General features: G+C 42.8%; 2 protein-coding genes across 7 annotated transcripts in view; both read right to left on the bottom strand.

The window, feature by feature from the left end:
• The window catches only part of GAS2L3 (growth arrest specific 2 like 3), a 28,336-nt gene extending 11,005 nt beyond the window's left edge, over positions 1–17,331 (bottom strand). Inside the window, exons 1-5 of one of the 2 annotated variants that reach the window (XM_081127428.1) lie at positions 17,243–17,331; positions 8,977–9,024; positions 6,955–7,123; positions 5,758–5,873; positions 3,372–3,513 (exon numbers count right to left, since the gene is read on the bottom strand). In XM_081127428.1, coding sequence (XP_080983554.1) covers positions 3,372–3,513; positions 5,758–5,873; positions 6,955–7,123; positions 8,977–8,994 — 445 coding nt within the window. In that variant the 5' untranslated portion in view covers positions 8,995–9,024; positions 17,243–17,331. The remainder of the gene's footprint in view (positions 1–3,371; positions 3,514–5,757; positions 5,874–6,954; positions 7,124–8,976; positions 9,025–17,242) is intronic. The other variant, XM_081127429.1, reaches the window with a different exon arrangement.
• A 5,094-nt stretch (positions 17,332–22,425) lies between these two features.
• NR1H4 (nuclear receptor subfamily 1 group H member 4) overlaps positions 22,426–27,887 on the bottom strand; it is a 59,919-nt gene continuing 54,457 nt past the window's right edge. For all 5 annotated transcript variants that reach the window (XM_081128163.1, XM_081128165.1, XM_081128164.1 and 2 more), the window contains 2 exons: positions 24,853–24,966; positions 22,426–23,623 (listed from right to left, as the gene is read on the bottom strand). In XM_081128163.1, coding sequence (XP_080984289.1) covers positions 23,385–23,623; positions 24,853–24,966 — 353 coding nt within the window. In that variant the 3' untranslated portion in view covers positions 22,426–23,384. The remainder of the gene's footprint in view (positions 23,624–24,852; positions 24,967–27,887) is intronic.

The raw sequence follows: 27,887 nt of genomic DNA, 5'->3' as shown, positions 1-27,887 counted from the left end.
ACTCATCAAGACAGTGTGTTACTGGCATAAAAATAGACATATAGACTAATGGAATGGAATTGAGCATCCAGAAATAAACCTATGTTTATGTTCAATTTATTTTCAACAAGGGTGCCGAGACAACTCAATAGGGGAAAAAGTTTTTGCAACAAATGGTGCTAGGAAAGCTGGATAGCTACATGCAAAAGAATGAATTTAGACCCCCTACTGCTCACCATATACAAAAAAATAACTCAAAATGGATCAAAGACCCAAATGTAAAAACTAAAACTATAAACCTCTCAGAAGGAAACATAGGTGAAAATCTGTGTGACCATTAAGCAGTGGTTTTTTAGATATGGCACCAAAAGCACAAGCAATCAAAGAAAAGGTAAAATGACCATCAAAATTGAAAACTTATGCATCAAAGGACACAAGAAAATGAAAAGACCACCCAAAGACTGGAAGAAAATTGCACATCACGAATCTGATAAGGGCCTGGTATCCACAATAAATAAATGAGCAGAAGACGTGAATGGACATTTCTCCAAAGGAGATATACAAATGGCCAATAAGCCTATTAAAAGTGCTCAGTATCATTAGCATCAGGGAAATGCAAATCAAAACCACAATGAGACACCACTTCACGCCTGGGACGGTAATGTAAGAAGAAAAAGAGGGGTGAAGGAAAGAAAAACAGCAAGTACTGACGAAAACGTCCAGAATTAAAACGCCTATGCATTGCTAGTGGGAACATCAAGTGGTACGGCCACTGTGAACAATGGGGTAGTTCCTCAGAAAGATAAACACAGTTACGGTACAGCCCCCAAATCCCACCCACAGGTATGTCCCTCAGAGAATTTAAAACAAATGTTTACCCCAAAACTTGTGCACAAAAGTTCACAGCAGCATTACTCATAATAACCAAAAAGTAGAAACACCCAAAATGTCCATTAGCTGATAATGAATTTTTAAACTGTGGTCTATCCGTACAACGGAATAGCATCCAGCCATCAAGAGGTATGAGGTCCTGCTACAGGCTACGACATAAACAAACCACTGTGCTAACTAAAGCCAGACACAGGCCACGTACTGTGTGACCCCATGTATGTGCAATGTCTAGAATGCGCAAATCCATAGAGAACAAAAATAGATTAGCGGTTGCCAGGAGATGAAGGGAGGGAGTACACAATTGGGCCTAATTGCTAATAGGTACGGGTTTTCTTCTGATAGTGATGGAAATGTTCTGGAATTAATTAGTGGTGGTGGTTGCATGACACAGTGAACATATTAAAAACCACCGAGGGGCACATTTTGAAGTGATGAATTTTATGTTATATGAAGTATATCTTAATTTTTTTAATGCTATAGAAAAAAAATCTCATATGCTTAAAAATGGTTATTATGGTACATTCTGTTCTGTATATTTTACCACAATTAAATTTTTTTTTAAATATATTTTTATTGATTTGAGAGAGAGAAAGGGAGAGGGAGAGAGAGATAGAAACATCAATGATGAGAGAGGCGTCATTGATCTGCTGCCTCCTGCACACCCCCGACTGGGGATCAAGCCCACAACCTGGGCATGTGCCCTGGCTGGGAATAGAACCCCGACCTCCTGAATCCTAGGTCGATGCTCAACCACTGAGGCATGCCCGACCAGGCACAATTAAATTTTTTTAATTAAAAAGAAGCCCAAATGCTAAGCCTAAGAGTTCAAAACAGAGATCCTTAAAAAAATAAATAAAACAAAGCAAAACAAAAAAGCCTGATCTTTAGAACTCATGCTAGATGCACCAATATGGTAGTTGTGGGTCCTCTAAACTTTCTTTCCCTGTCCTTAGGAGTTAAAAGCTCTAGGAAACTCCTGAACTCTATTATAATAATGGTTACGTGTGATAAATTGCATATGTACTGACTCCCTGAATGGAAATGACAGCTGTTCTTTGATTTATGAATAACATCTATTATACACTCCAAGCACAAAACAATAAAAAGGCCTATGTTTGACTTTAAAATTCATACTCAAAGGAATTTATACTGAAATTTTTATTAAACTTGTTTCTCTGAACATTTAGATGTACCTTTAAATAGTGTATTTTTTTAATTGCTTTGAGTTCCTAGCAAAATGTAAAAAACAGAGAGGCTCATCTCTGAGACCTTCAGAAAGTGAAAACGTTAGCTCATCAGCTCAATGCCTAGAAATGCATTAACGTCATTGGCACCACTTTATTTAGTCTATACTGACTGTCAGGGCAGTTTGAAGACGCCTTCTACTGAGAATGAGAAATACACAACAATCTTATATCCTTTCAGAAGTAATAAACTGGAAACTAGAGAATTCAAAGCAAGTCCTCTCCCCTTTGATCCCTAGATGCTGCACATGCCATTAAATGGACCACATTGTCAATAATGCTCAGCACACCGGCTTGAAGCAGGGTGCAAACTGGGGGTAAAACATCGAGCAGTCCCACGTCGTTCCTATTACCTAGTGGGCAGGGGCCCCAGAGGATGCTGAACGGGCGGCGGGGGGCAGCCCGCCCCGCGCAGGCAGCAAGGGTGTGCAACGTCAGTCGAGAATTTCAGAACTAATAAAACCGACTGAAAGTCAGTTTGCTTTTTATTATCACCACGAACCAGCAACTCTAAACAATGCCAGTGATCAAATACTTCTCTCTACCAGGGCAGACGACTACTCCCACAGCCCCGCGCTTGGAATGCTACTGCTCCTATCAAAACATTATAAATTCTCTGTGTATGCGTACACACATATGTAGAGAGATATAGGTAAGTATGTATATACAGATACAAGTGCTTTAAGGAAATATATATATATATATATATATATAGTCTAAAACTTAGAGAGCTTCCACTTTAGTAACTGTACAGAGAGTATGTGAATAATTCTGCAGTGGAGCATGACTTTTTCAAATGGATTGTCAAAAGCATTAATCAATTTAGATAATCAACTTGGCAGCTGCTGCTTACAAGGTAAATCTAATACCATGAACATGCATCACTTAGCCTTCTACTGTTTCTATAATTATCTAGTTAAAGAGGAATTACTAGTAATTTAGACATGGTAGAATAATTCTTGATGAAAACATTAATTAGTAAGCATTCCTCCAGAAACTTCCCATAGCCAACTCATTTAGGAAGTAAAGTATTTCTAGGGCATCTAGATATATAAGATCTTTAACTATAAATGAAAAGCTTAATATATTTAATTTATAATCAGGTTCTCTAATTGTTTCACATATATTTAAAGTATAAATTTTTCTAGCAAAACGAGATGTGGCATTTGAGTTCTTATCGGAAAGAAAAATTAGAAATGAGATATACATAATATCCTAATAAACATTAAACAAAACAGTGACGACAACAATCCTTACCTAACCCTTCAGATTCGAAGAGGTAAGTCTCATCGACCCCAACGTGCCTACACCAGTGAAGGAAGTTCGCGGTATTGTCTCTAGCAAAGAACGAACCTGAGGCAGCATCTTTCTTACAGGGCACTTTTCTCATTGGAAAATTCTGGAAAAGACAAAAGAATAATTTCAAAAACGCATCACAGATACTTTCATTAGATACCCATTTTAATATCACTAAAGAAATGTTCCGTGCATTGAGTGCAAGTAAAAAGTATACACCACTAGGTATTCTTCACTCTCCTTTAGTACAGTTCAGAAACAATCTGGTTAAAATTAGCAGTAGGGTCAAATATTTCTAACCTCTTTCTTCTTGAAATGACACAAGAATCTTTTAAATTTAAAATAAATTTAAAATAATAGGCACCCTCATGTTTGCTTACTTCCTTCTTTGCAGATTCAAAAATATGGTTCTGAGTTTCCTGAGGACACTGTCAAATAAGGAAGTAGTCTCCCATTCTTAATTCAAGTTCTTTGAAAACTGATGACCTAAGTTTTACAGAACCCTACTTTTTTAACTATCTGAACCAAGAGTATTTTGATAATCCTGCTGAGATTGAGAGGTTTTCAGTTTTTAGTTTAAATGTTTACTTGAATAAACAATTCATGCATATGATTTTTAAAAACGCAACAGGCACAGTAGACAAGACATAAGTCTCTCTCCCACCTCTACCCCTCAGTTCCTCTCTCCCTCTAGAGATAACCACTATTACCAGTTCCTTATATATCCTTCCTGCTGCTATTATTTTCCAGAATTAAAAAACCTTGTGAGTTTTTCTAATATAGACAGAATATATATGATTATTGCCAAAAATAAATAAATAAATAAATAAATAAATAAATAAAATCAAACAATACAGACAAATACAAAGATGGTTAGTTCAACTGAAATCCTCTCACCCACATTTTATTTTTTATTTTTAAATAATCTTTATTGTTTTCAGAGAAAGGAAAGGAGAGGGAGAGAGAGATAGAAGCATCAATGATGAGAAAGTCATTGATCGAGCCCGCAACCCGGGCACGTGCCCTGACCGGGAATCGAACCCCGATCGCCTGGATCCCAGGTCGACGCTCAACCGCTGAGCCATGCCCGGCCGGGCTCACCCACATTTTAGTAAGATATCTCCGGGCCCAAGTATGCACTTGGTAGGTATCTGTTCCTACAGAATGTTACATACACACACTATTCCACAGTCTGATTTGTGTGTGTACGTGCTCATGCACACTTAAAGGTAGGTTGTAGGCATCTTTTAGAGTAAAAAAGAACAGATTAAAATAGTCATTTCTCATGAACGAATGGATAATATTCCAGCGTGTTTAGGTTCCATAACAAATTTTTAACAACTTCTCTACTGATGAGCATTTAGGATGTTCCTAATTTTTTGCACAGTTGTTTTTGTGAATTTGTGATTTTTTTTCCTTAGAACAAATTGCTGAATTATGTTATATATCTCAGGGTGTGCTTTCTTTTCTTTTTTTAAAAATTTTATTTTTCTATTACAGTTTACCTTCAATATTATTTTGTATTAGTTTCAGGTGTACACCATAGTGGTTAGACAATCATACAGTTTACAAAGTGTTCCCCCCAACATTTCCAGTACCCAATTGGCACTGTACATAGTACAATATGATTGACTATATTCCCTATGCTGTACTTTACATCCCCGTGACTCTTCTGTAACTACAAATTTGGACTTCTTAATCCCTTCACCTTTTTTAGGATGTGCTCTATTTTCAATGTGATATACATACAACACCCGCTGTCCCCCAGAAGGATGATGCCACTTCATTCTTCACCAACACTGTGTGAGTGCCCAGACCCCATGTGAAAACACCACGCTTGATGAAAAGAGAGAAAACCTTATCTACTTCAGATCAGACCTTGAGGGTCAACAGAGAAAAACTGGCTAAAAAAGTATTCATTCAACCAATATTTATGGAACTTACTCAGGCAGTATCTGAAGAATGTAAAGATGATAACAGCTCCTGTGTACCGGGAACTATCACAAGCTCTTCTCTCATTTAACTCTCACAACAATCCTATATTGTTGTTCTCAAGAAGAGCTAGAGCTACTAGATATTTACTATGCACCAGGCACTAAACTAAACACAATTTATAGGTTATCTCATTTAATTTTGCTGAATCCTTGCCAATAAATGCTACAAGGTAAATGTTAATATCTCTACCTTATAGGCAAGAATATTTTTCTTGATTCTCAAAAAAGGTTAATTACCCAAGGTCTTATAGATAGTTGGGGTGGAAGGTTACAATCTTGTAGAGATAAGAAAAGTACATAAACAAATTAGTATGCTCCAAGGTATACAATCACTACTGCTGACATCTCCTTACCCCTGGTTCTTCAGAGCTGCAGGTTTTCACCATGTTCTGAAGAACATCAATCAGTTGGCACAACAGGACCCCATTATCAAGTTCTTCCAGTAATCTTTCTGCCTTAACTTCAATACCTAAGAATATATCCAAAGTTAAGATTCTTCTAGAAACAGTAAATTCAAACAATATGGTTAAAATTTAATTAAATGTAATTAGATTAGGGCTGAAATACTAGACAAATATTAGATCAGACTACAATTATTCACTCTAAATGTCTGTATTTCTGTACAGAGAAAAAAAAAAAGATAGAAAATGGACATCTTTTATTTCATTTAGAAAAGAACAAAGTGTTTAAATTTCAATATTCACTGTTAGGGTTAAGTTTTGATTCATTGCACATTACAACTTACACAAGAAAAAGAAAAATTCTCTATAAATAAGATGGACTTTGTTGCAACTTAAAAATTAAAGACAGTAACATAACAGACACCCAGGGAATACTAACCTTTCACCTCTAAACTACCTTCTTTAGAAGCTTTATTCTGCAATAAACTTTAAAAAATTTTCCTAAATCAAACTGATACCAATATCTGAAGTGAGTGACTGCTGTGCTTTAATTATCTTGGAAAGGCCATAGATAAGCTTCACATATTCCTTTTCACAAAAACCTTGCAATGCTACATGAAATTCTGTACTGAAAGGAGAATTTTTTCTGCAGAGAGCTCAGAGCACTTGTTTAACTGAGTGAGCGCCGTAATGCCAGTCTCCTGCCTGGCATCGCCCCCCAGGTTTCATGCCTCTGCCTCCTAATGCCTGAGGACGAATAATCAATTTAACCACAGTAGGAATACCACTCAGAACCTCAGACCTTAGACAAGGCTAAGGAGAAAAAATCAGTAAAATATAGATCCCAAAATTAGACCTATAGACTTAAAAAAAAAAAATTAACATTAACAGTGGAAATGTGATTATTAAAAGTGTACTGGCATCTTCTGTTAAACCTCAAACTTCCCTACGATCCAAGCCTGAGGGTCAGGGTAAAACGGAGCATCTCCCCAGCAAGAACATGAGCTTCGCGAGGACACGGACACTGAACGTCCCCCTCACGTGAGTACTCGCAGCCTCTGGAACGAGCGTCCTTGACAAAGGATAAGATGCGCAATAAACATTTACCGAATCGGAGAAGACAGTTCTGAGTGTCTTTCCAGGCCTTACCTAGTAACCCGGACAACCAGATGGCCAGGTCCTCCTGCATGGGCACCAGGCTGGCCTTGTGCCTCACAGCTATCCACTCGTCATACTGACACACGTCAGCCAAGCCGGGCCCGTGCCTGGGCGCCAGGGGGCTCCGTGGGCTCAGAGGCAGGTCTTCTCCAAACCACACCTGGAGAAAGCATCAACCAAATGCACGGGCGTGGTCTTGTTAAGTCGGCATACACACATCTCCATTTAAACACGAATTACAGGCCGTATGTAACACAACACATGCAAAACCGCAGCAACACACAGAAGTGTATGCGCTAGAAGCAAACTATTAGTCGAGATACTTGAGGCACTTTCAATATTCAGTACTGCAGTAAATTTAAGGGAACCCCTAATTAATGAACAAATTCTACTATCAAGCCAAGAGGGTAAAAATCAACAAGTTGTATTTTCGCTCCACTTGTTAGGTGAGTTTTGCAAGTTACTTGACCCGAGTCTCAGCTCCTGGCTATCAGATGGGTTAACGAGCACTGCCTTACAGAGTCCATGGGGACGGATCTCGGTTAGAAGAGGTTTCACAGAACGGCAAGGCAAAACTACGAAAATATTCACCAAGTTAAGAAAGTATTAATGGCCATTCATGTAGAAATGAGAAAAACACGGTCGGTGTGGCAACGACAAGAAGCACACGAGAAGGAATCAGAAAAACATGATCAACGTGAGCCTGATGACATTTCTGAAACGTGGATTAAAAAATGGCACAAAGGATAAGAGATAACAAGTGGTCTGGAGTAAGGACGTTCTAATCCTACTCAACATGGGCTGAGGAGGCCCAGAGGGCAAGAGCAGGCCTGGGACAGGCCGGGGACTTAGGACAACAAGAGCAGGCCTGGGACACACCAGGGACTTAGGAAAACAGGAGCAGAGCTGAGCACCCAACAGCAGGAGGCGCCCAGGGCCCCTCTCTGCTGCTCCCCACCAGCTCAGAAACTCTCCCCAGGCCATCACCACTGGTAGCTCGGTAAGCCTCCTTTCTTAGGAAAACAGAAGTAATAAATAAAGTAAAAAGAAAGAAAGGCCTGCACGGCACGGGTGTAACCTCCCCTTGTACATCTTGGTTATTCTGTTGTACAAATGATGCAATCCAACTCCTCCAGTGCCTACTACACAATACCCATTCCAGTAGGCACCTGGTGTTGTCACTGATGCCTCACAACGACCCTGCAACGTCGGGGCCACGGCCCTCACTTTAGAGCATGGAAGCAGACACCCGGAGAGGTAAATAATCTGCCCGAACCTCACCATTGGAGGCACAGAACTAGGCTCAGAAATGAAACCCGACTGACTCTGAAGTTCTCACTTTCCAAGCAGATTTCATTATCGGCTGCTTGCACCTTTCTAGGTAGACCTTCAAAGTGGTTTTTATCTTTAAGTGAATAGTGAATCCTGTTCTATTCATAGCAAAAGAAAAAGAACTTAAGAGGATATCAGAATAACATAGCAACTACTGTACCCACCCTGGGAATCATCCCGGTGCAAGGTCATTCTGGATTGTCTCATCACCCTCACCTTGCCTCCCCCACCACAAACAAACAAAAACAAAGAAACAACGACGAAAAACCACCCTTTAAATTTTAATATTTGGTTACTTACAGGCATAATTGGTTATAAGGCACACGCACAATTATCTAAAACAAAACATTTATATTTGTTTTCACTGAAAGCTTTTTAAGTAAATATATACTAAATTGTAATGAGAGAAAGCCTACAAAATATCCCAATTCTTTTCCCAGAGTAGCATAAATAAGAAGGACCCATCAACCATAAGGTATTTTTGACTCTTACAAATATTCAATATAAGCCCAGAATTAAAATCCTTTCAGAAGTAGAAAGTCAAAATACAATATTTCTGTTATTAAAAGTTGATGCTTAAAAACTAATACAATAAAAACATTTTAATAATTTTAGTATTTTACTATCATAATTTTATTATATTAATCTCATAAAAATATTTTTTCCAAGAAAAACACTTACTTGAACTGCAGGCTGCATGGTCAGCAATATTCAAATGAAACTGCTTTTCTGAAAACAGAACAAAACATTAATATGCAGATAACGGCAGCTTTCCTACTCCCCCAAACCCTCAAATTACAAGGAATCTGCTCTGCTCTATTTGGCTGAAAACCTAAAACTTTTTCTTCTAATTAGAATCATTTGACTATAAGATCAATAATCACTTCTTACTTCATAAAAGTACTCTTCATTGGAAACAGGAAAACCTAACACATACTTTAATATCTAGTTTCTGGTACTAGCATCAAAGTGATCCACTCCCCCCCACCCCCCAACAGGATAAAGAAGTGAAGCAGTAGAGGGAACAGGGGTGATGTGGCTCAAGAGTCCTGTGTGCTCCCCCGCCCCCAGCTCTCTCTCTTTTTTATTTAGTAATCTACCAAAAAAGAAAATGCTGTGTGGTGAGAACTCTTACTAACTACATGACAGCAAGCAAGCCAATTCCTGAAACATCTGGCTTCAAAGTAATTCACGAAGCTCTGGCTAGCAAACTAAAATTAACAATAAAACTTAGCCATATAAAAGCCTTCCAGACTTTCCCTCTATGAACATAATGTAAATACATATATCACAGCAACTGAGACTAAAAGTCAAGTATCTCCCATCCGGCCTTTACATGGAGATCATAAAAGTTCATCTGGACTTTGCATAAATTCACAAGTTTAACCATGAGCTTCTTTTGCCAGATGACAAGGTATAGCCATAAACACCGATCTTAACTATGAAACAATACTTGATGCCTTTCCATAATAATGTTTTATAAGATATTTCCTCCATAAGGTGCTAAAGACAAAAAAAAAAAAAAAACAAAGAAAAAGGAACAGTATAATTTAGTTCCAAAGTGCTATTCTTGAAATCTGTAAGAAAAAAAGCCACAACTTTAAGTTAGGTTAATACAATTCTTTAATGTATTTTCAGACAGGAAAAAAAAAAAAGTGAAGTTTAAAAGCACTCGGAATAGACTATATACAACCTAGGAATTTTAATTGCTTACAAGCAGCATAATACACTAGTTATTTTTTACTGTAAACCAACATTAAAAGAGTCTCAGAAAACATCTAAAACAGTTTATAAGCTCTAATGCTATCAATTTCCAAGGAAAAGTTACTTTCTCCTCTAAGTTACACCACACACACACCTCACGCACGGTGCCAACTACACATACCGCCTTCCTCTCAGGAACATTTCTTCTGGTACTGAATTTGAACTTGAGCTAAACCTAACTGAAAAGTCTAATATTACATCACATTTTCTTTGCGGGAAGGCAAAGGACAGCAGAATGTCCTTTCTGATGTCATTTTTCCTCTCCTGCCACAGCAAAAGGGCAGAGTACAACTGAGCATTACTAATGAGCTTGTTATGCTTCCCACGAGCCAAGTCAGCGGGGAATACATTTTCCTTTAGCATAAATAATCCTTTGTCCCCAACAAAGATCCACAGTAAGAAGCTCCTTAGACCACTTTTTAAAAATGCAGCAAAGAAGCTGCTCCCATTAAAATAAGGAGTTCCACACAATCAGACAAGAGCTCTAACAGTTGGCCCGGCCCACCCGAGACAAAAGCAGGCCTGAATTACAAGGCGTGTGCAGAGCAAGAACAGCGGCACTTTAACAAAGGAGCCAGGGCAAGAATGTTTAGTAGTTGCACTTTTTTACAGAAAAGTCAACAAAGTTGGTTTTATGAAAGAAATGAAGAATTTGTGCACAACCTCCAGGCACTTGAACGTTAGCAGGAAGTTTTTTGAATCATGCTTCATGAGCAACGGAAACACTACTTTTATGATGACAAGAAGAACCATCCGATTACCTTTAAAAAGAAATTTGTTAACAGAATACTCAGAGAAGTTGTCAGGTAAGTTATAACATTCCTTCATTTACAAAAAACCATCCTGTACACAAATATATGCTTTCATAGGAAAACTTTCATAAGCTGATGAGACTGTATCAGTGCACCATCAATTAATGCCTGAGCACTCACTGTCCCAGGTACTAAGAGAGCCAGTTCCTGATATTTTCCAGGCATTCACTATTCTCTTTACAAACCACTGTTGTGTCTCAGGCATTTAATCCCAAGAGCAGCATATTTTCTGTAGTTCCCCTGTCCTCAATCTGTGCCACAATCACAACTCTTGGTCGCCTCTCCCTCATCTTATTACCTGTTTTCCCCTTTCCTCTCTCCCCTGAAAGTCTTGGTCTCTACTTTTCCCCATAAACCAATCATACTGAAGCAGAAACATTTTTAAAGCTACCTTTTACTTAGCAACTTACTTTGTTCCTGGGTTTGTGTCTCTCTCTTTTTGGAGAAGCCTCCTTCAAGTCTTTGCCAACTTGAGGATGTCCTTTCCCTTCGCTTTGGGGGGGCATCTCATGTGACCAAGTCCAAACTATACTCTGACGCTGCTGGGAACCTCTCACAAGACCAAGACAAGTGAAGACGACCTCACTTGATTTTTATACCTGGGGAATGCTAGAAGCACAGAATGTGCTCACTCACCTGAAACTTAAGCTGGATCTGGGTCTAACCCACTCATCTTCAAAAGTTTGTCATGAGGTCCTCAAGATTATTTATGGTGGGCTCTTTATGCCAATTTGCCTTCAGATCATGGAGAAAAGGCCAGCCTGTTGAGCTGATCATCTGTCCCACAGCTGTGGACTCTGACACTGAGTCCTTTTTTATTCCCCATATTATAAGACAGGGTGGGGAGAGCACAAGGTGGCATGACTCAGTCCTGGTACAAATCGAGATCAACTTAGAAAACAATGACAAAACAAGCTGACACAAGGTAAAGTCCTTCAGAAAAATAATAGCATGAACACCACAACAACACACATACACTCAGCACTCAGCCACCAGATTACTGCAAAGATACATAAGCTGCAAGGATATGACCAATGCCAATGCTGGGATAGTGTTTACTACTGAGGACGGGAGGAAGAGGAGATTGGGGGGATGCACAGAGGCCTTTCAACAGCACCGGTAAGACTTCATTTCAAGACAAGTGGTGAGAGCACAGGTGTTATATGCCTTTCCAAATGTCAAAAAACATTTTGTCATTTTTTTAATGCTTCATTTAGGAAAATAGTTGAAGAAGATATACTCCCTGATTTGTTCGGGGGGGTGGGGCAAGGAGCCACTTCCTTAGCTTTACATTTTTCAGTTAACTATTTCCTAATTGCCTAATAGAGAAAATAGAAATGTTATAACCATACCAATCATATTTCACATATTTTTATGTATACTAAAATAACTCACCATAAAGACACCACTGAGGTAGTAGAAAGTAGCAGAAACATCTGGTGTGAATTCCAGCTCTAGCAAATATTAGCTATAGGACCTTGGGATAGTTAACGTCTCTGAGTCTCAGTGTTCTCATGTGTAAAATGGGACACCCCCTCCTCCCTCATGTGGCTGTTGTAATGATTAGATGAGATGACACAAATAAAGGACCTGACACATAGCTAGCACTTAACAAATGCTAGCTGTCATGATTAATACTATGATGAGACATAATTACAGTTCATTTATTATAATTTATCAAATTAGAGAGATAAAAAAAGGCAAATAATGCTCAGAAATCATTAAATGTAATTTGGAAAGCTTCTTTTACTAACATCAAAATAAATATGATTACAAATAAAAGTAAAAGCTTTAAAATACCCACATCATAACCGGGAGGACTGGGAGAGCAATGTGAGTGGTTAGCTGCTGGCCTGGAAGCGGAGGGAGAGCCAGGAAAGAGACGGCTCCCCCCAGAGCCTCCCGAAGCAATACAGCCTGACCGGCACCTCTTTTTTAACTCATTTCAGATTTTTGTTTTCCCAAACTGTAAGATAATAAAGTTGTGTTGTTTTAAATTGCTAAGTTTGTGGTTATTTCTCCTAGCAGTAAAGGGAAACTAATGCACTTCTTAAGTTAAGGAAGATTTGCCCGGAGGGTCAAGATATTTGACCCAACCCAGAGGAAGCAGCATGTGCCAGCGAGCCCAGCATGTGGAAACGGTAAGGGAAAAGGCGCCAGTTTTATACAGCACGCTTATAAAAAAAATGCAAAATTTGTAGATAAAACCCATTGTGAGTGCTGCGTGTTTACTGTCATCCCCACCATCCCCAGCCAAGGCCTCTGCCTCGGCCCTGGCCGGTGTGGCTCAGCTGGTTGGAGCATCGTACCATACGCCAAAAGGTGGTGGGTTCGATTCCCAGTCAGGGCACATACTCAGGTTTCGGGTTCGATGCCTGGTCAGCGATAAAGTCCAAACTCAGTATCAAAGCTAAATAAAGCCTTACAGGAATCCGTCCCCCTCACCTCCTGACCCTCACACTCCGGCCACACTGAACTCTTAGACCCTTCAGGCACCATGCTCTCCCACCTCTGGGTCTCCGCACAAGCTGATCCATCTACAGGGACACTCTCCCCTCTTCCTTCTCCCAGGCTCACTCCCACCTGTCCGTGAGACTCAATTCCTCTAAAAAGCATCTCTGAACCCCTCCTTAATTTAGAGTATATAGTGATATATGCTTCAATTTTACTACACTCTATACTTTTTAAAATAAGGTCCTTGAGGGGGTGACAGTCTCCATTTCTTCTACTTCTATGTAGAAATCAGTGCTAAGATTAGTGTTGGAATTACTCCTAAGTATAACAAATGTTGTATTTATTACTAAAAGGAGTATGAAACAATAATGAAGCAAATCTGTAGTGTATTCATTTAAGAGAAAGGCAGCTTCCAAAGCCAAGTGAAGGTCTTTAAGAGAAAGAAGTAAGATTCTTACAGTTTAATAAAACATCACATATTACTTGCAAAATATAGAAACTGTCCATTTGTTGGGAGTCTTTGCTTTTTTATTTGAAATTTTCCTCTTTTAAAGTCTGGCAGAGATTCAACCTGAATAACTTAACTTTATATTAGACAACACTATAAATTTGTCATAAGTTTTGTGGGATACAAATTTTTTTTAAAAGAACTTAAAATCAGTCTGCCTTTACATAAGACAGACTAAAAGACTCTACTGAAAACATACATACAGACACTAATGTAAAGAAATGTAAAAACCACACTAAGTGTCCATTAGCAGGAAACTACTCAAATAACTTACAGGACATTCACACAGGGATTCAGTTAGCCAGCTGAAAGAATATATGCCAGAGCTATATCTACTTATCTGAAAATATGTCTATTATAACTCATATACAAACAAAAGTATATATAATTATATTACTGAGATCCCAATGTTTTCTAAATTTTGTGTGTGTGTGTGTGTGTGTGTGTGTGTGTGTATAAAAAAGAAAACCTTTTTAACATAGTTAAACAATTTCTTCAACAGCCTATTGGGGGGGGGGAACAAAAAATATTAACAAGTAATCCATCAATGGAAAACAAAAGTCATTATGTTTAAAAACATATAAAGTGAGACCTTCACCATAGCTAATATTATACTTTCTTACAAAAAAGTTGGTGCTGTGTGACAGTAGGCAGACATTTCTAACAGTCAGCACTTCAGCAATATCCAGCACATAATGGTCATAATACTGTAAATTCCTATGATACTTTCAGTAACAAAGATGAATTACATTTAGCATATCTGCTACATTTTATTACATTCTAGTTCTTTGGAAATTAGTAATTCATTTAGGAAATACATGGTAACTTTCTGTTAAAACAACCTACTCTGTAACAGTGCAATCATAAAAGAAAACTTTTTGAGGTTTTAGAAGGAGAAACACTAAAGAAATACAATTATAATTATTGCCTGTATCTTGTAAACATTACTTCTGAGGCATTTATCTATGGTAGTTAAATTTCAATCAAAAATAGGGAAACTTGAAGTGAAACAACTGACACTCAAGTTTCCTATTTTCTCAAATCCTACATATATCATATGACTCATTACGTACGTAAAGGCATATCTGAAATCAAAGTACAGAAAGCAACAAGTAATAGGAAGTAAAACACACAGAAAGATGGACATACACAGACATGTTACTCTTAAGAAAATAAAATATCCTAATACGTAGTAACCTTAATCCCTACTTTCCTCATCTACAGTTGGCTTGAAAAAATATATATTGAATTAACTGAACTTCCTTCTCTTACCTCCAATCTTAAATTAAGATTTACAGGAAAAAACGTACTAAAAGAGTACTGTTTGGTAAAAAAATATATATATAGTGAATAAATAAAAACAATGTTTTTGCAAAAACACAAATTAGGAAACATTACTTCTGAACTGACCAATTCTCCAAACATCATTGGACTCGTTTGTTGTTTTAGTAACAGCATGTATACTGTTGACATTAACCTCTTATCACACACTGTGATTTACCATCACAAGGTATTTCTTATTATTTTTTAATTAATGAAGTACCAAAATAAACCCAAACTCACAGCAGAAGTGAACCTGGGCCCTGCAAAGGAGCCCGTGCAGAGAAGTTGCCTGATGCTGGGGATATAAAAGCAAGGCCAGTGCTGTACAAGTCAGAAGCTGGAGGCTGGAGAGGGGCAGTGGGGACCCAGTTCTGAGGACCTCAGGAGGTTATGTCCTTTCTCTGAGCCCCAGAGAGAGAACCCCAGCTACAGTGCAGTCTCTCTAAGAGGTTTAACAACAATACAGGTAAAGCACGCAGAACACAGTACCTGGCACCTTCTAAGTAATAATGTATTTGACAGCAAGAGTGTGCAGTAGGTGCCAGACACTATTCTAAGCGCCCTGCGTGTATCCATCAGTGAATGGTAACTGTACCCCTGCGCTGCCTCCGCTGCTGCTCCCCTCCGCCCTTTGGGGGTGGCCTCAAACATGTAATCCAACTTCAACAGCGCAGAAACAACGGCTCTGTCAGGCGCTGCACTAAACTCGTTACACGGATTATTTCATTTAATCCTCACAGCAACCCTTGCGTCAATAAGGTAGGAACTATTATTAACCACCGCTTACAGAGGAGGAAATTTAGGCTTAGGAGAAGATTAACTAAACTTGCCTAAATTCCCACACACAGTCAAGTCTGACTTCAGAGCCCGCATGCAACTCTGGCAAACTAAAAAGAAATATTACTTTTAATCTCAAAATAGCAGAGACACCGAACCGAACCCGCAACCCTGTGGCGAACCGGACGGCGCTCCAACCCACTGAGCCACCCGGCCAGGGCTGCGCAAGGGTTTTTAACGAGTTTTTGAAAAACCGGTGAGTCAGAGAGCCAGGTGTCAGTACCGACGCCAGGGGAGTATCACCGGAGTTCCCACGTTTCCATTCAAATCCCTCCCGGAGGGAATCTGAGCAGCAGGAACTCCAGCTCCTAACCGTTTAAGTGCCAAGAGAGATGATCGCAGGGAAGGCAGGTCACAAACTGCTAATCTGGAGGCAGCAGTTGCCAGCACTCTCCGCCCAAGCCCCGGCCGCGCCCGGGCCTGCAGAAAGCCACCCCTTCCCCGGTGACGGCTGAAGCCGCTTCTCCACCGCACCCGCCGCGCGCACCCGAGACCCGCGATTCGATGCCGGGTTTGGAAAGATGCGCTGGGAACCAGCGCGGACCGCACGGGCTAAGCACGCCCTGCAGAACTCTCCGCCCACTTCCAGCGCAAACCCACGAGCACCCCCCACCCACGCAGCCCCGCAGACCCAGGGGCGCGGGCGGGGGCGCAGCGCGCGGAGCCTGCAGCGACTTCCCCTCGCCCCGCGCATCCGAGCGGCCCGGACCTTGCTGGACCGCAGGACAAATAGGGAAGAGAGTGCGGGGGAAGGGCTGCCCTTCCCTCCCCGAGGTCCGCGACCGCGCCCGCTCTCCCCGGGTGGTGCGGCGGAATCAAGTGACTCCAATGTGCGCGGCGAGGGGGCGCGGGGGCGCCCGGCAGGCCCGGGGCTAGCTTCAGGCCCCGAGCCCTGCTGGGAGCCTAACCAAGCGCGGCAGCGCCCCCGTTCCCTTCCCCGCCCCGGCGCGCCCGCCCCTGCCGGCCCCTCGCAGGCCCAGCACACCTGTTGCCCCCTCGCACCGCACCCGAGTGGGCAACGGGAGGCGGGCTTAACGCCACCTTGACGGCGCCAGGAGCCAATCAGAGCACGCGGCCCCGGCAGCGGCCCAATCGCGGAGCGCCTTGGATCCCGGCGGCTCGGGGTCCCCCCCCACCGCCCGCCGGGGAGCGGCTCAGCGCCGGCGGCTCGTCGAGCCCGTGGGCTGAGGCGCTGCGGCCCCACGATCCAAGTTCTGGGGGAAAAGCGAGCAGACGGGGAACCACTCACCAGCGCTGCCGAGGAGGGTCACTCCACCCCGCGGGGAGCCATCTCGGCGCAATCTGTGCGGAGCCAGCACGCCCCGGCCAACCGCCGCCGCCAGTTTCGAAGGGACCAATCAGAGGGCGGGGAGAGGGCGTGGCCGGAGGCCCCGCCCCCGGCCTCCCCGAGCACGAGACCCGCGCGCGCCGCTCGCCCCGCCCCCGGCGCCCCGCCCCCACCGCCGGGCGGCTCGGGGCCCCGACGCCCACGCGCGTCTTTTTCCTGAAAGACAGAGCGGCTTGGTCGCCGCCCAAGTTCCCCCTCCCCCGCGTCTGGCTCCTCAGCGACAGCGACAGCCCCTCCTACGAGGCCCGATCGGCCGGGGAGGGGGAGGAGCCTCTCCTGCTGGAATGTCGCCCCGGGGTGTGCCAGGGCGTCACCCCAGGTTCCTCGGGGTCAGTGACGAGCCCCTCCCAACCTCCAGTCATCTCCATCCGGCTGCACTGCAGGCGCCTCGGTTTCCCGAGACCACTGTCACCGAGCAGGGATGGGTGTCCAAAGTAGGGACCCTTCGGAGAGAGAGGCCCCGCTTCTAGGGGGGGGCAGAGGAAGGGAAGGAACCCCGTCACTTAAGGCCGCAACCCAAATCAAAAAAGGGGGGATGTCCACACGTGCTTCACCAAACACAAGAGCCAGGGATGCAGAATGAACCTGGACCCAGCGAGAGGCGCTGGCCGGCTGGGGGCGCCTAACGCGGAGGCGGGACTCAGTGGAGCAGCGGGCGAGGTCCGTCACCGCGGGGCGCGCGGCCCGCGCGTGGACTGACACACACGGCGACACCCGGAGCCCCCGGCGCGCCTCCGCCCGTTGCACCCGCTTCGCTCTATCGCGTCGTCGCCCTGGGACTCCGTTTCCCCGTCTGCAAAGTGCGGGCGTTGGGCGAGGGGTTGTCTGATTCTCGCTGCCTTTCCCGTCGGTACCGAGCAGAAAACAAGTTCCCCTGGCTGCCCCCCCCTTTCCCCTGACGTCCCAGTGCGCGCCCCGCTCCGGGCGCACCCCCCGCTCACCCGCCGTGGCCTGGGCGCCGGCCGGTAATTGAGGGCTGCGCCTAAGGCGCGGATTTCTAATTGGTGGTTAGGTCAACAGCCGCTTTTAAGAGATTCTCGCTTGACCTGAAACTGGACCCGGCTGTAACCCGCAGAGCGAGCCTCGTCGGGCCGCTTCCAGCAGACGAGCAAGCCCATCGGTTCTCTGTCTTTCCCAGAATTGCGAAGATGCGCCCCCCCCCCCCCGCCGGCTCTAATCAGCAGTGAGCTCGGAAATCGAAATTTTAAGTTATTACATGAGCAATAATCATTCATCTGACCAAACCTCTCTGCAGAATACAGAAGAGCCTGGCTCATCCACCCCGTTGGGTACTGAAATATGATTTGGCTCTTTCCCCAGCCCTGCGGGAATACTCTGTTGCTTGAAATATGCCATAGCTGGAGATTTTTTTAATTTTTGCTTCGGGTTTATTAGCTGTTTGGGTCTGCATTTTGTGGTTGCTGCTGTTGTTTTCAATCCACCTATGGCTTGTGTCTTGGGTGATATACTAGATGAAATTTTAGGGCAACAGAGATCTTGATTAATTCACAATTAATTAAACGACTCACTCATCGGATAATCTATTTAGAGCCAGCTACGTTAAAAACAATGCTAAGCTGTGTCTTAAAGGAATGCTACCAATTTGCATTAACAAACATAATATATATGTAATTAAATGATATAAAATGTTATGATAACCACTGTTATTAATACTAAATTATTAACTATGTGGTGGGTTGAATAGTATCCCCTCCAAAATTCACGTCCACCTGGAACCTCAGAATGTGGCCTTATTGGGAAATAAGATCTTTGCAGATACAAGGTAAGGATCGAGATGAGATCATACTGGACTAGGGTGGGACCTAAACCCAAGGAGAGTGTCCCTATTAGAGATGATTTTTTAGTGCTGTATGACAGGAAAGAGTTCTCAAATTCACTTGTGAAGAAAGGAAATAATTGGCTCATGTAATTGAAACCCCTGGATAGAACTCTCTGGCTTTAGGCAAAGCTCAGTCTAAGACTGCCAATAATGTAACCAGAATCTAGTCTCAGATGGGCTCTGCTGCTTATACTGGCTTTATCCTCAGATTTCCTCTGGCTTCCAGCAGTTCAGGTTCTACATTCTCTTAGGTTTAAGTCTAACCAAAAGATGTGAGTAACTATACAGTCAGGCTCAAGTCAGAAAACATGAACCACCGTAGGTACTTCAAAAAGAGGAAATTTAACACAGGAACTTGGTTTTGGAAGAGACGAAAGCACTGAGACAATAGGAGCAGATGAGACAACCCAGAGATGAGCAACACTAGGAAGCCACTACACTTCTAGGGCCCAGAAGTTCAAAAGAGAAATCCAGAAGGCAGGGCCGTCAGCAATAGGGTCGGGTTTGTGCAAGAGGAGATGCAGTCATTACCAGAGATGCCCGTGAGGCAGAGATAGCCCCCCAGGATACCCTGTGTTTTCCCTTTCTGTCCTTCAGTCTCCCTCCCATGCCTTCCTTCCATTCATGGAACCTGGCCACAGCTAGCTGACAGGGGAGCCTATAAAATGCAGGGTTAGCCCTCCTTCTGGCCCAGTATGAGCAGAGGCAAGGGGAGGAATGATCTGAAATGCAAATAGGATATATTACTCAGGTTTTTGCTGTGATCATGTATATAATGAACAACTCCCAACTCCCAGTGGCTTACAGTAACAAACATTGATTTTTCTTGCCTGTGGGTCTGCAAGTTAGCTCACAGCAGAGGGGAAGGGCATGGCTTCATGCTCTATGCTGGGTTTAGGCCTGTTCCCTCTGTCTCTCATTCTGGGACTTGCAGTTATCCAGGGCCTCCCCTTCTCATGGCAGATGGCAAAGTTCAAGAGCAGCAAGCAGAAGCATGTGATGTCCTTAAGGCCTCGGTCCAGAACTGGCAAATGGGCACTTCCGCCCACAGCCCACAGCCCACAGCCAGTCACATGGACAAGCCCAATATCAACGGGCCGGGGACAAATATTCTGCCTACTCTTAGGAGAGGCTCTGCAAGTTCACCAGGCAAAGGGGCGCAGGGCATGTAATTCTATTGCAGGAAAAGAGTAAAGAATTTGGAACAATAGGACAATACACACACAAGCAAATGAACAGCACTGCCTGCCTCCTAAATTTACTCCAAACAAAGTATCTCATTTTCTCTGAACGGATCACCTGCCCAATCCTAAACCATTCACTCTGACCTCAGGTGTGTGATGCTCGATTGGTTATGCCTGAGTCAGATTTCCAGTTCTGCTTCTGTGATATTCTGTATCAACGATATGCATTTTCTGACCTTAAGCCAGATTCCACCATATTTCTTCATGGGTATGATATCCGATTACAAACTCTTACTGTTCTCCCCTTTATCACGCTCTTTCACTTTTTCCTAAAGTCGCACAAAATTTTTTTTCTGATAAAAAAATTCATTAGTGAACTGTTTCTGCTCACAGTTCTGGCACCAAATATATGGTTTTTTCCCACACCAACAACCAGTTCTTACACAAAATGGGTGTCTTACAAGTCACTTTAATTCTGACACTAACTACCCAGAGTTAGTCCAGGCCCCACAGATTAAGGGCCCAGTCCCACAAAACTGCTCCTGCCCCCCACGTCTCAGGTACTTGTCCCCGCCTGTACTTTTGATCAACTATCTATAATCCAGGGGTTCCCATGACCCCATCCTCAGGTTCAATTATTGGCTAGTATAGCTCATAGAACACAGGAAAACAGTTTACTCACCACTACAGGTCTATTATAAAGAATACAACTCAGGAACAGCAAAATAGAAGGGGCATAAAGTCAGGTATGGGGTGGGGAGGCTGGGGGTAGGAGGAGGGCGTGGAGCTTCCATTCTCTCCATCACATCAGCCTCCTCACACTTGATGTGTTCAACCCAGAAGCTCTGCAAACCTCATCATTTAGGGGTTTTATGGAAGTTCCACTACATGGGCCTGATTGATTAAATCACCAATCATTGGTGACTGACCATCATCTGTGGGCACCTCTCCCCTCCCCAGGGGTCTGGGATGGGGCTGAAAGTTCTGGCCCTCTAATAACACAGTCAGTTCCTCTGGTAATCAGCCCCCATCCAAAAGCACGCAGAGGTCCCCAAAGAGTTACCTTATTGGCATAAACACAGGTATTAGCTGAAGGGAACTTGTTATGAGTAATGAAAGATGCTCCTATCCACTTGGGAAATTCCAAGGGTTTTAGAGGCTCCGTCAGAAACTGGGGACAAAGACCAAAAATGTATTTCTTATTGTATCAGTTAGTTTTCCACATCAGAAACATTATCTGCTCCTACAAACTCTTAATCGCTTGACTAAACCCAGACACATGGGATTAACTCCCAGCTCTGTGTGTCTGCAGTGGCCCCCTCAGTCCCAGCTCGTTTCCCACCACTTTCCCCACAGACGCCTGGTGATCTGGAGACCACACTCGGCTCCCCAGATGGGATCCACTCCTTCAGGCATTGAGAAGTTTAATTCTATGTTTTAAATGTCTTTCCTCCCCTGGTGGGCTTGTAGTTTATCAGCTAAACCCCTTCAGAGGGCAGGTACAGGTACCTTCATTTTCCAATGGTAAGACTGAGGCTTAGAAACGGACTGTGCTCCCCGTCTCTCCCTCCCCTAGATGACTCGTGGTCTTTTAACATCTGTACAACTCCCACCCCCCTCCTTTTGCTCCTGCCACCCCTTTTTGCTTTAAATTCCCTTCCCTCTTACCCTGAGCCATGTGAGTCCTGGCTGTCCTTCCAAGCCCAGGGGAAGTGCCACCTCCTCTATGAGATTTTCCCGGTTGAGTCCATACAACATTCCCCTGTAGCTCTTTGTAAGCCCCTCCAGGCAGTCACTGTGTCTTAATCATCTTTGCATCGTCCCATGGAGTTCAGCAAAAGAATCGAGTATTTAGTGGGGATACAAGTCTTTGCTGTTGTAGCAGATGAAATCCAACAGATGTAGCCCCAACTCACTCCCTTTTCCACTGACCAGCTATTTTTAGGGCTTCAGGGTTGTCCCAATATTTTAATACAAAACAAAACAAAACCCACAAAAATTTTCTTGCCAAGCAAGCTCCATTTTGGCTGACTTCAGGAGAAAGGCAGATATAAGCCCATGACTTATAGAAGGTGTTTTATTGTGTTCACCGGAGGATAATGGGGGAAGAATGCAACAGTGTAACAATGAAGGAAGGAAATGAACTAATTCCTGCTTTGGGGGAAGCAGACAACAGCTGTGCACCCGGCTGAAGGAGTGTTTTCCAAAAGCGAAACAAAACAAAACACACACAAAATGATTGCTTATATGCACTGAAACCAACAGTGAGCACTTTTAATAGAGAAAAGGGTCTGTCCCATCACTGGGCTTATCTGCATACTCTGAATGTGTAACCGCTGCCTCAGGACCCTGACTATGAGAAGTGTTGCCCCTGAAAGCACAGCTAATATGCTTGGGGAATATTTTATGTGATAGTCGTTGACTTTTCCGTATGTTATTCTCTTTGAACTTCAAAGAAAATGAAATGATCAGAGGGCTCCTGCCAATGAATGAATATTCACCAGGGCTTCTCCAGGGATGAAAAATGCACCATGTGTATTGTGAGAGTTTATCTTTTTGTAAATTATACCCTTGGGCTCCATAGGATGCCATTCATCATTTAAAGAAATAAGAGTTTGTATATTTTTTTCAAATTCTGTTCCCAAATAAAAGCCTGTTGCCATTATGTTCAGTTTATTGCCAGAAGTGCACACCACTGTTTAATAAAATATATGCAATAAGGGAAGATGAGCACACTGAGATTTTTTTTTCCCTCTATTTCAACAGATAGAACTGAAGGAAGGACCAGTTTAATTAGGCAAACAGGGCAAGCCAATTAGAATAAAAGATTCCCTGAAGCCGTGTCAAATACAAAGTGGAGAGAGTAATTCTACCTAGCCCCGTATTTACAACTGTGGGAGTTACATAATTACTGCATAAATATTTGTCGAAATTCTTGTGCGAAACCGGGTACAAATGGAATAAAGGAATGTTACACATCAGGAGAAGAGAGGGCCGGCCTCCGCCCCGGCGATGCCGGTCACTGCACATCCCAGATTTCGCAGAGAAGCGGGGTGAACTTGTGGTCGTTGACCCGCCACGACATCAGCATCTCCGCGTGGTGATGGTTGAACGTCCGCAACTCCGTCAGGCGGCCCAGGAGACAGGCGAAGTGTTGAGGGTTTTCGGGCTGGTGGATCTTGCACAGCTTCTGCAGCACTTCGAGCAGCGGCTCCTGAAGCTTCTCTACGGCCTCTCTGTCCTTGATGTATTGTCTGTCTGTTTTGAAGTTGAACAGAACACGGCAAAATGAAAAAGTGGAAGGTGTGGCACAGTCATAGTAAGGCTAACCTTTGAAGCGTAACTCACACGTGGTGACAGTTGACATGTACAAGTGAAGTGTTCGACTGGATTAATTTTTACACATGCACATACATATACTTATATAAGCACAACTAGATGTAGAAAATTTACTGCCCTCAGAGGCCTCCCTAAATTCCCCTTCCAGTGAACGCCCCCAAAGTATTCTGGTGAACGTAAGTATCATTCCTGGTGGGTACAGCCCAAGGACTGGAATTGCTGAGACGTAGGGTTTGTACATGTGTCACGTTAGTAGGTACTGCCAAAATGTTTTTCTTCTTTCTAATTATAATGTTTTATGGTACAGCAAAGTAACAACTAGCTTCTGACTTGACATCCTGTATAAAATGGTTTAAGGCCACAAGTTAAGAATGTGGCATCGCTTACTCCCAAATAATTAAGCAAAAATATATAGAAAAATACACGTACAGAGGTATTCATTTCAACATTGTTGAAAACAAAAAATTGGAAACATTCTGAATCTCCAAATAGATGGTAAAAACTAAGTAAATGATTAGTCATCAATACAATGGAGTATGATGCATGCAGTACAATATACTTTTACCAGTATAATTTTTTAATGACATGGGAAAAGACTTTTGAAGAAAAGTACACTTTTTAAAAAGGCAGTTATATTTTCTATTATGTTAAAAAGTACGTTATTTCATTTAGGTCCCTGCTCAAATAACCCCTTAGAAAAGCCTCCCCTGACCGCCAATTAAATTAACATCTACCGCCACTTTCTTGCCTTATATTCTTACCTTTATATTTTTTGTAGCATTTACCACCTCAGTAATTGCCACAAATTATTTTTATTTGTTTCTTCATTTATTGTCTTTCGTACCCTACTAGAATGTAGTGAGCTCCCTGCAGCTGTGTCCTGCCTCTTTCCTCACTGCTGTATCCCCCAATGTCCAGAGCCATGTTTAGCGCATAGTAGGTATTAAAAAGCATTTAGTAAATGAATGTGAGGTTCAGAAAAAAGGCTAAGAAGAAATACACTGAAATGTTAACATGGTTCAATTTGAAGTCCATTTTGCTTTTTGATGTTTCCGTGTTTCCCAGGTTTTCTTTCATAAACATTGTTACGATGATCCTGGGAAAAATGCACAAATTGCATGACACTGAAAATGTAACATCAGAATTACCTGGAGAGAGGATAACAATGGCTGTAAGCAGAGCATACTCTTCCTGAGTCATTCTCAATTCTGCCACGCTCTTATAAAAACTAAACATCGGCGTTATATACTCATCAGAAATACCTGCGGGGGAAACGCGAAAAACGCAGAGGCGTGGTCAAGTGGCTGAATAACTGAAAAGTGTAATATTACAAACAGATCAAAACACACACGCACGTTGATATTTGCACCCATAAGCACACATTTCAATAACGACTGTATATTATACGTTCCAGCCACAGGCAGGGCAAAGGTCAGCTAACAAAGTCCTCGAAATATAACGAAATCAATGATTTGTGTGTCTTTTCATTTTGGCAGTGCCTTTGTTTTAGTCACGACTGTCTCTGACGATGATGATGTTCTTGAATTGCCAAAAAATCTCTCAACTTCACCATTTTCTAGATGGGGTTTGTTCTTCTTTTTAATATTAAGATCTATAATCAAGGCATAGATAATATCTTAAATAACTCGCCCCAAATTATTGTTCTTCAGCCCAGAAGTATAAACAGCTCCGCTTAATAAGGGTTATAGTTCTTATCAGAGTCCCGATCTCTCCCTGAATTGTCAAACCTGTTCCCCCCCCCCCCCCAGCTGCTAGGCCCTGGTGCTTGGCTTTGCTCTTCAAACTCAACATGTCCAAAATGAAAGACACCATGTGCAGAACTAAATTCTCCTTCCTCCAAACCCACCGCATTCCTAGCGTTCCCACTCAGTGATCGGTACCCTCGCCCACCCAGTTGCCCGGCCTGCCTTAGAGATTCAGCCTCCCTCTCACTTGCTCAGAACCACCTTTCTAACATTCAAATCACACCCTGACTCCCCACTTCCTACCAACCTTCAAAAACTCTCGGTGGCTTTTAGCACAAATGCCCTTCATTTTTACATAGGAAACTCCGGGACCTGTCCCCTGCCTGTCCCACCACCCACTGCTCACCCCCGTGATAATCACAGAATCACATTTATTGAGTGCACTGTTCCAAACACGTCTTGCACTATATAGCTCATGGAAGCTTCCTAACACCCCGTGAGACAGGTACAGAGAGCCTATACAATTGCCCAAAGACACACAGCTGGTGGAACCAGGATAATAGAAGGGTTTTAAAAAAACAGTTTCCTACAGGATGGATCAAATATAAATCTGCCTCTGAATGAGAATCAATCATCAGAATTAAGCCCTCGCTGGGTAGCTCAGCTGGTTAGAGCGTCGCCCCGATACGCCAAGGTTGTGGGGTCACTCCCTGGTCAGGGCCCCCTTCCTTTCTCTCCCGAAAACAGTTTGTAGCCCAGGAAATGCAGCGAGAGCATCCTGCTGAAGGGGGGCCTTGTCCCTGTTTCCTGATCCCGCTTTCTGGGGACTCGCTTCAGGTTGGCTTCGTCGGGCTCTTTACGCCCCGTTTGCTGAGTTTTGGTCACAAGGGGGAGCTATGTTCTAACTTAACCGCAAAGACTACTAAGGAGAAGCCCCAAGCTGTGAAAAACCAGTCATATCTCTATTCCTCTGTTTCTTCCTTTCCCTTTTCCCCCCGCAAATGTCTTCTTGGTTTTTTTTTTCTTTTTAAAAAAGACGTCTGGGATTGATAAGTTAATTTTCCAGTGATCAGAAGGATTCTTTGAAAGAATCACCATTCGATAGAATTAACACGATGCTCTTGTAAGTTATTTTAAATGCGAATGTCTGTATCCTAATTAACTTTCTAGTTTTAATTGGACACAAAAAAATAGAGCAGAGGGGCGTGTGTGTGTGTGTGTGTGTGTGTGTGCATGCGCGTGTGTGATACACAAGTGTGCATTTTATACAAGGGATCCTTGTCAGGCTGGGACACCCCATCCATGTTTCAATGTTAAATTCAATTTTTGTTTTCTCTCTGGAACTTCCCCTGTCACCATGTAGCAGACCTACTGGCTCCCTTCTCTATGTTCAATTCTATTGCTCCTGTCACAACTCATTTCTCTCCATCCCATTCGAGTGTGAAGCACCGTATAAATGTGGTGAGAACAGGAACCGACGGCTGTACTCCCAGAGCCTGGCACACTGCCTGGCCAGTACAGCGGGCTCCATAGATGCTTCCAATTCACCTCTGTATCCTTAGTAACTAGCATCCTGCTGGAGACATGGCAGGAGATTAACAAGTGGATATGAAATTAGACAATATTACATTTGCTACTTCCTTGTGATGAAGGTGACATAGTTATAAGATGTGATGGGGGGAAAGGATGCCATTAAGACAATGGGAACATTCTCGTGGTGCTAAGAGATTGGGCCCTGGCCAAACTCTCTACATCAACTGCTAAATTGAACTCAGAGTCATCTGTGCCACAGTGCTGGCCTTACGTAAAAAGCTGCCAACAAATTAGTAATTCAAAAAAAGCTATTTTCAATAGAAAATATTTCATTAATAACACACTTCCCGTTAGTCCTAGTGGCTAAAAGTTATCTGGCCAAGTTAGACCTCGCCAGCGCTTAGGAGTTGACAGGGTTTGGGCTGTCAAGTTCTGGATTCATCTCAATAAAATTCACCACTTTTTGTACATTAGATGTACAGACACTGTGATAGTGTGGGAATGATCCTCAAGCAGCTGGCAGATTAATGGAAGAGGCAGACACATAAATAAATACAAAATGTCCAAAATGGGACAGATATAAAGGGCTGAGGGCCGGTGGGAATATGGACTCGTGTATTACTTTAACACTTCCTCCTATTTGGAAAAAACTTTCTTCCTACAATTTGAGCCCCAAATTTGTTCATGCCAGAATTATTACATGACCACTTTGAGAAACAAAAGGAGAGGTGTTAAAAATTCTAAACTTTACGTGAGCATTTGCTTTTCTTACAAATAGGCTGCCCTTCGTTTCTTTACAGTTCTAACCTTTATTTCAAAGACAGCATTGGAACCCATAGCTTACATCTGCTTCCTCGGAAAATTTAGTTCTTACTATTGTTTTCAGGTCTAAAGCAGTGAAGTCATGTATATTTAAAGAGAGCACAAAAATAAACATAGTACAC

The sequence above is a fragment of the Miniopterus schreibersii genome, assembly GCF_964146895.1.
Source record: "Miniopterus schreibersii genome assembly, chromosome: 2".
Classification (NCBI taxonomy): Eukaryota; Metazoa; Chordata; class Mammalia; order Chiroptera; family Miniopteridae; genus Miniopterus; species Miniopterus schreibersii.
This window is presented reverse-complemented; position numbering and strand designations above follow the sequence as displayed.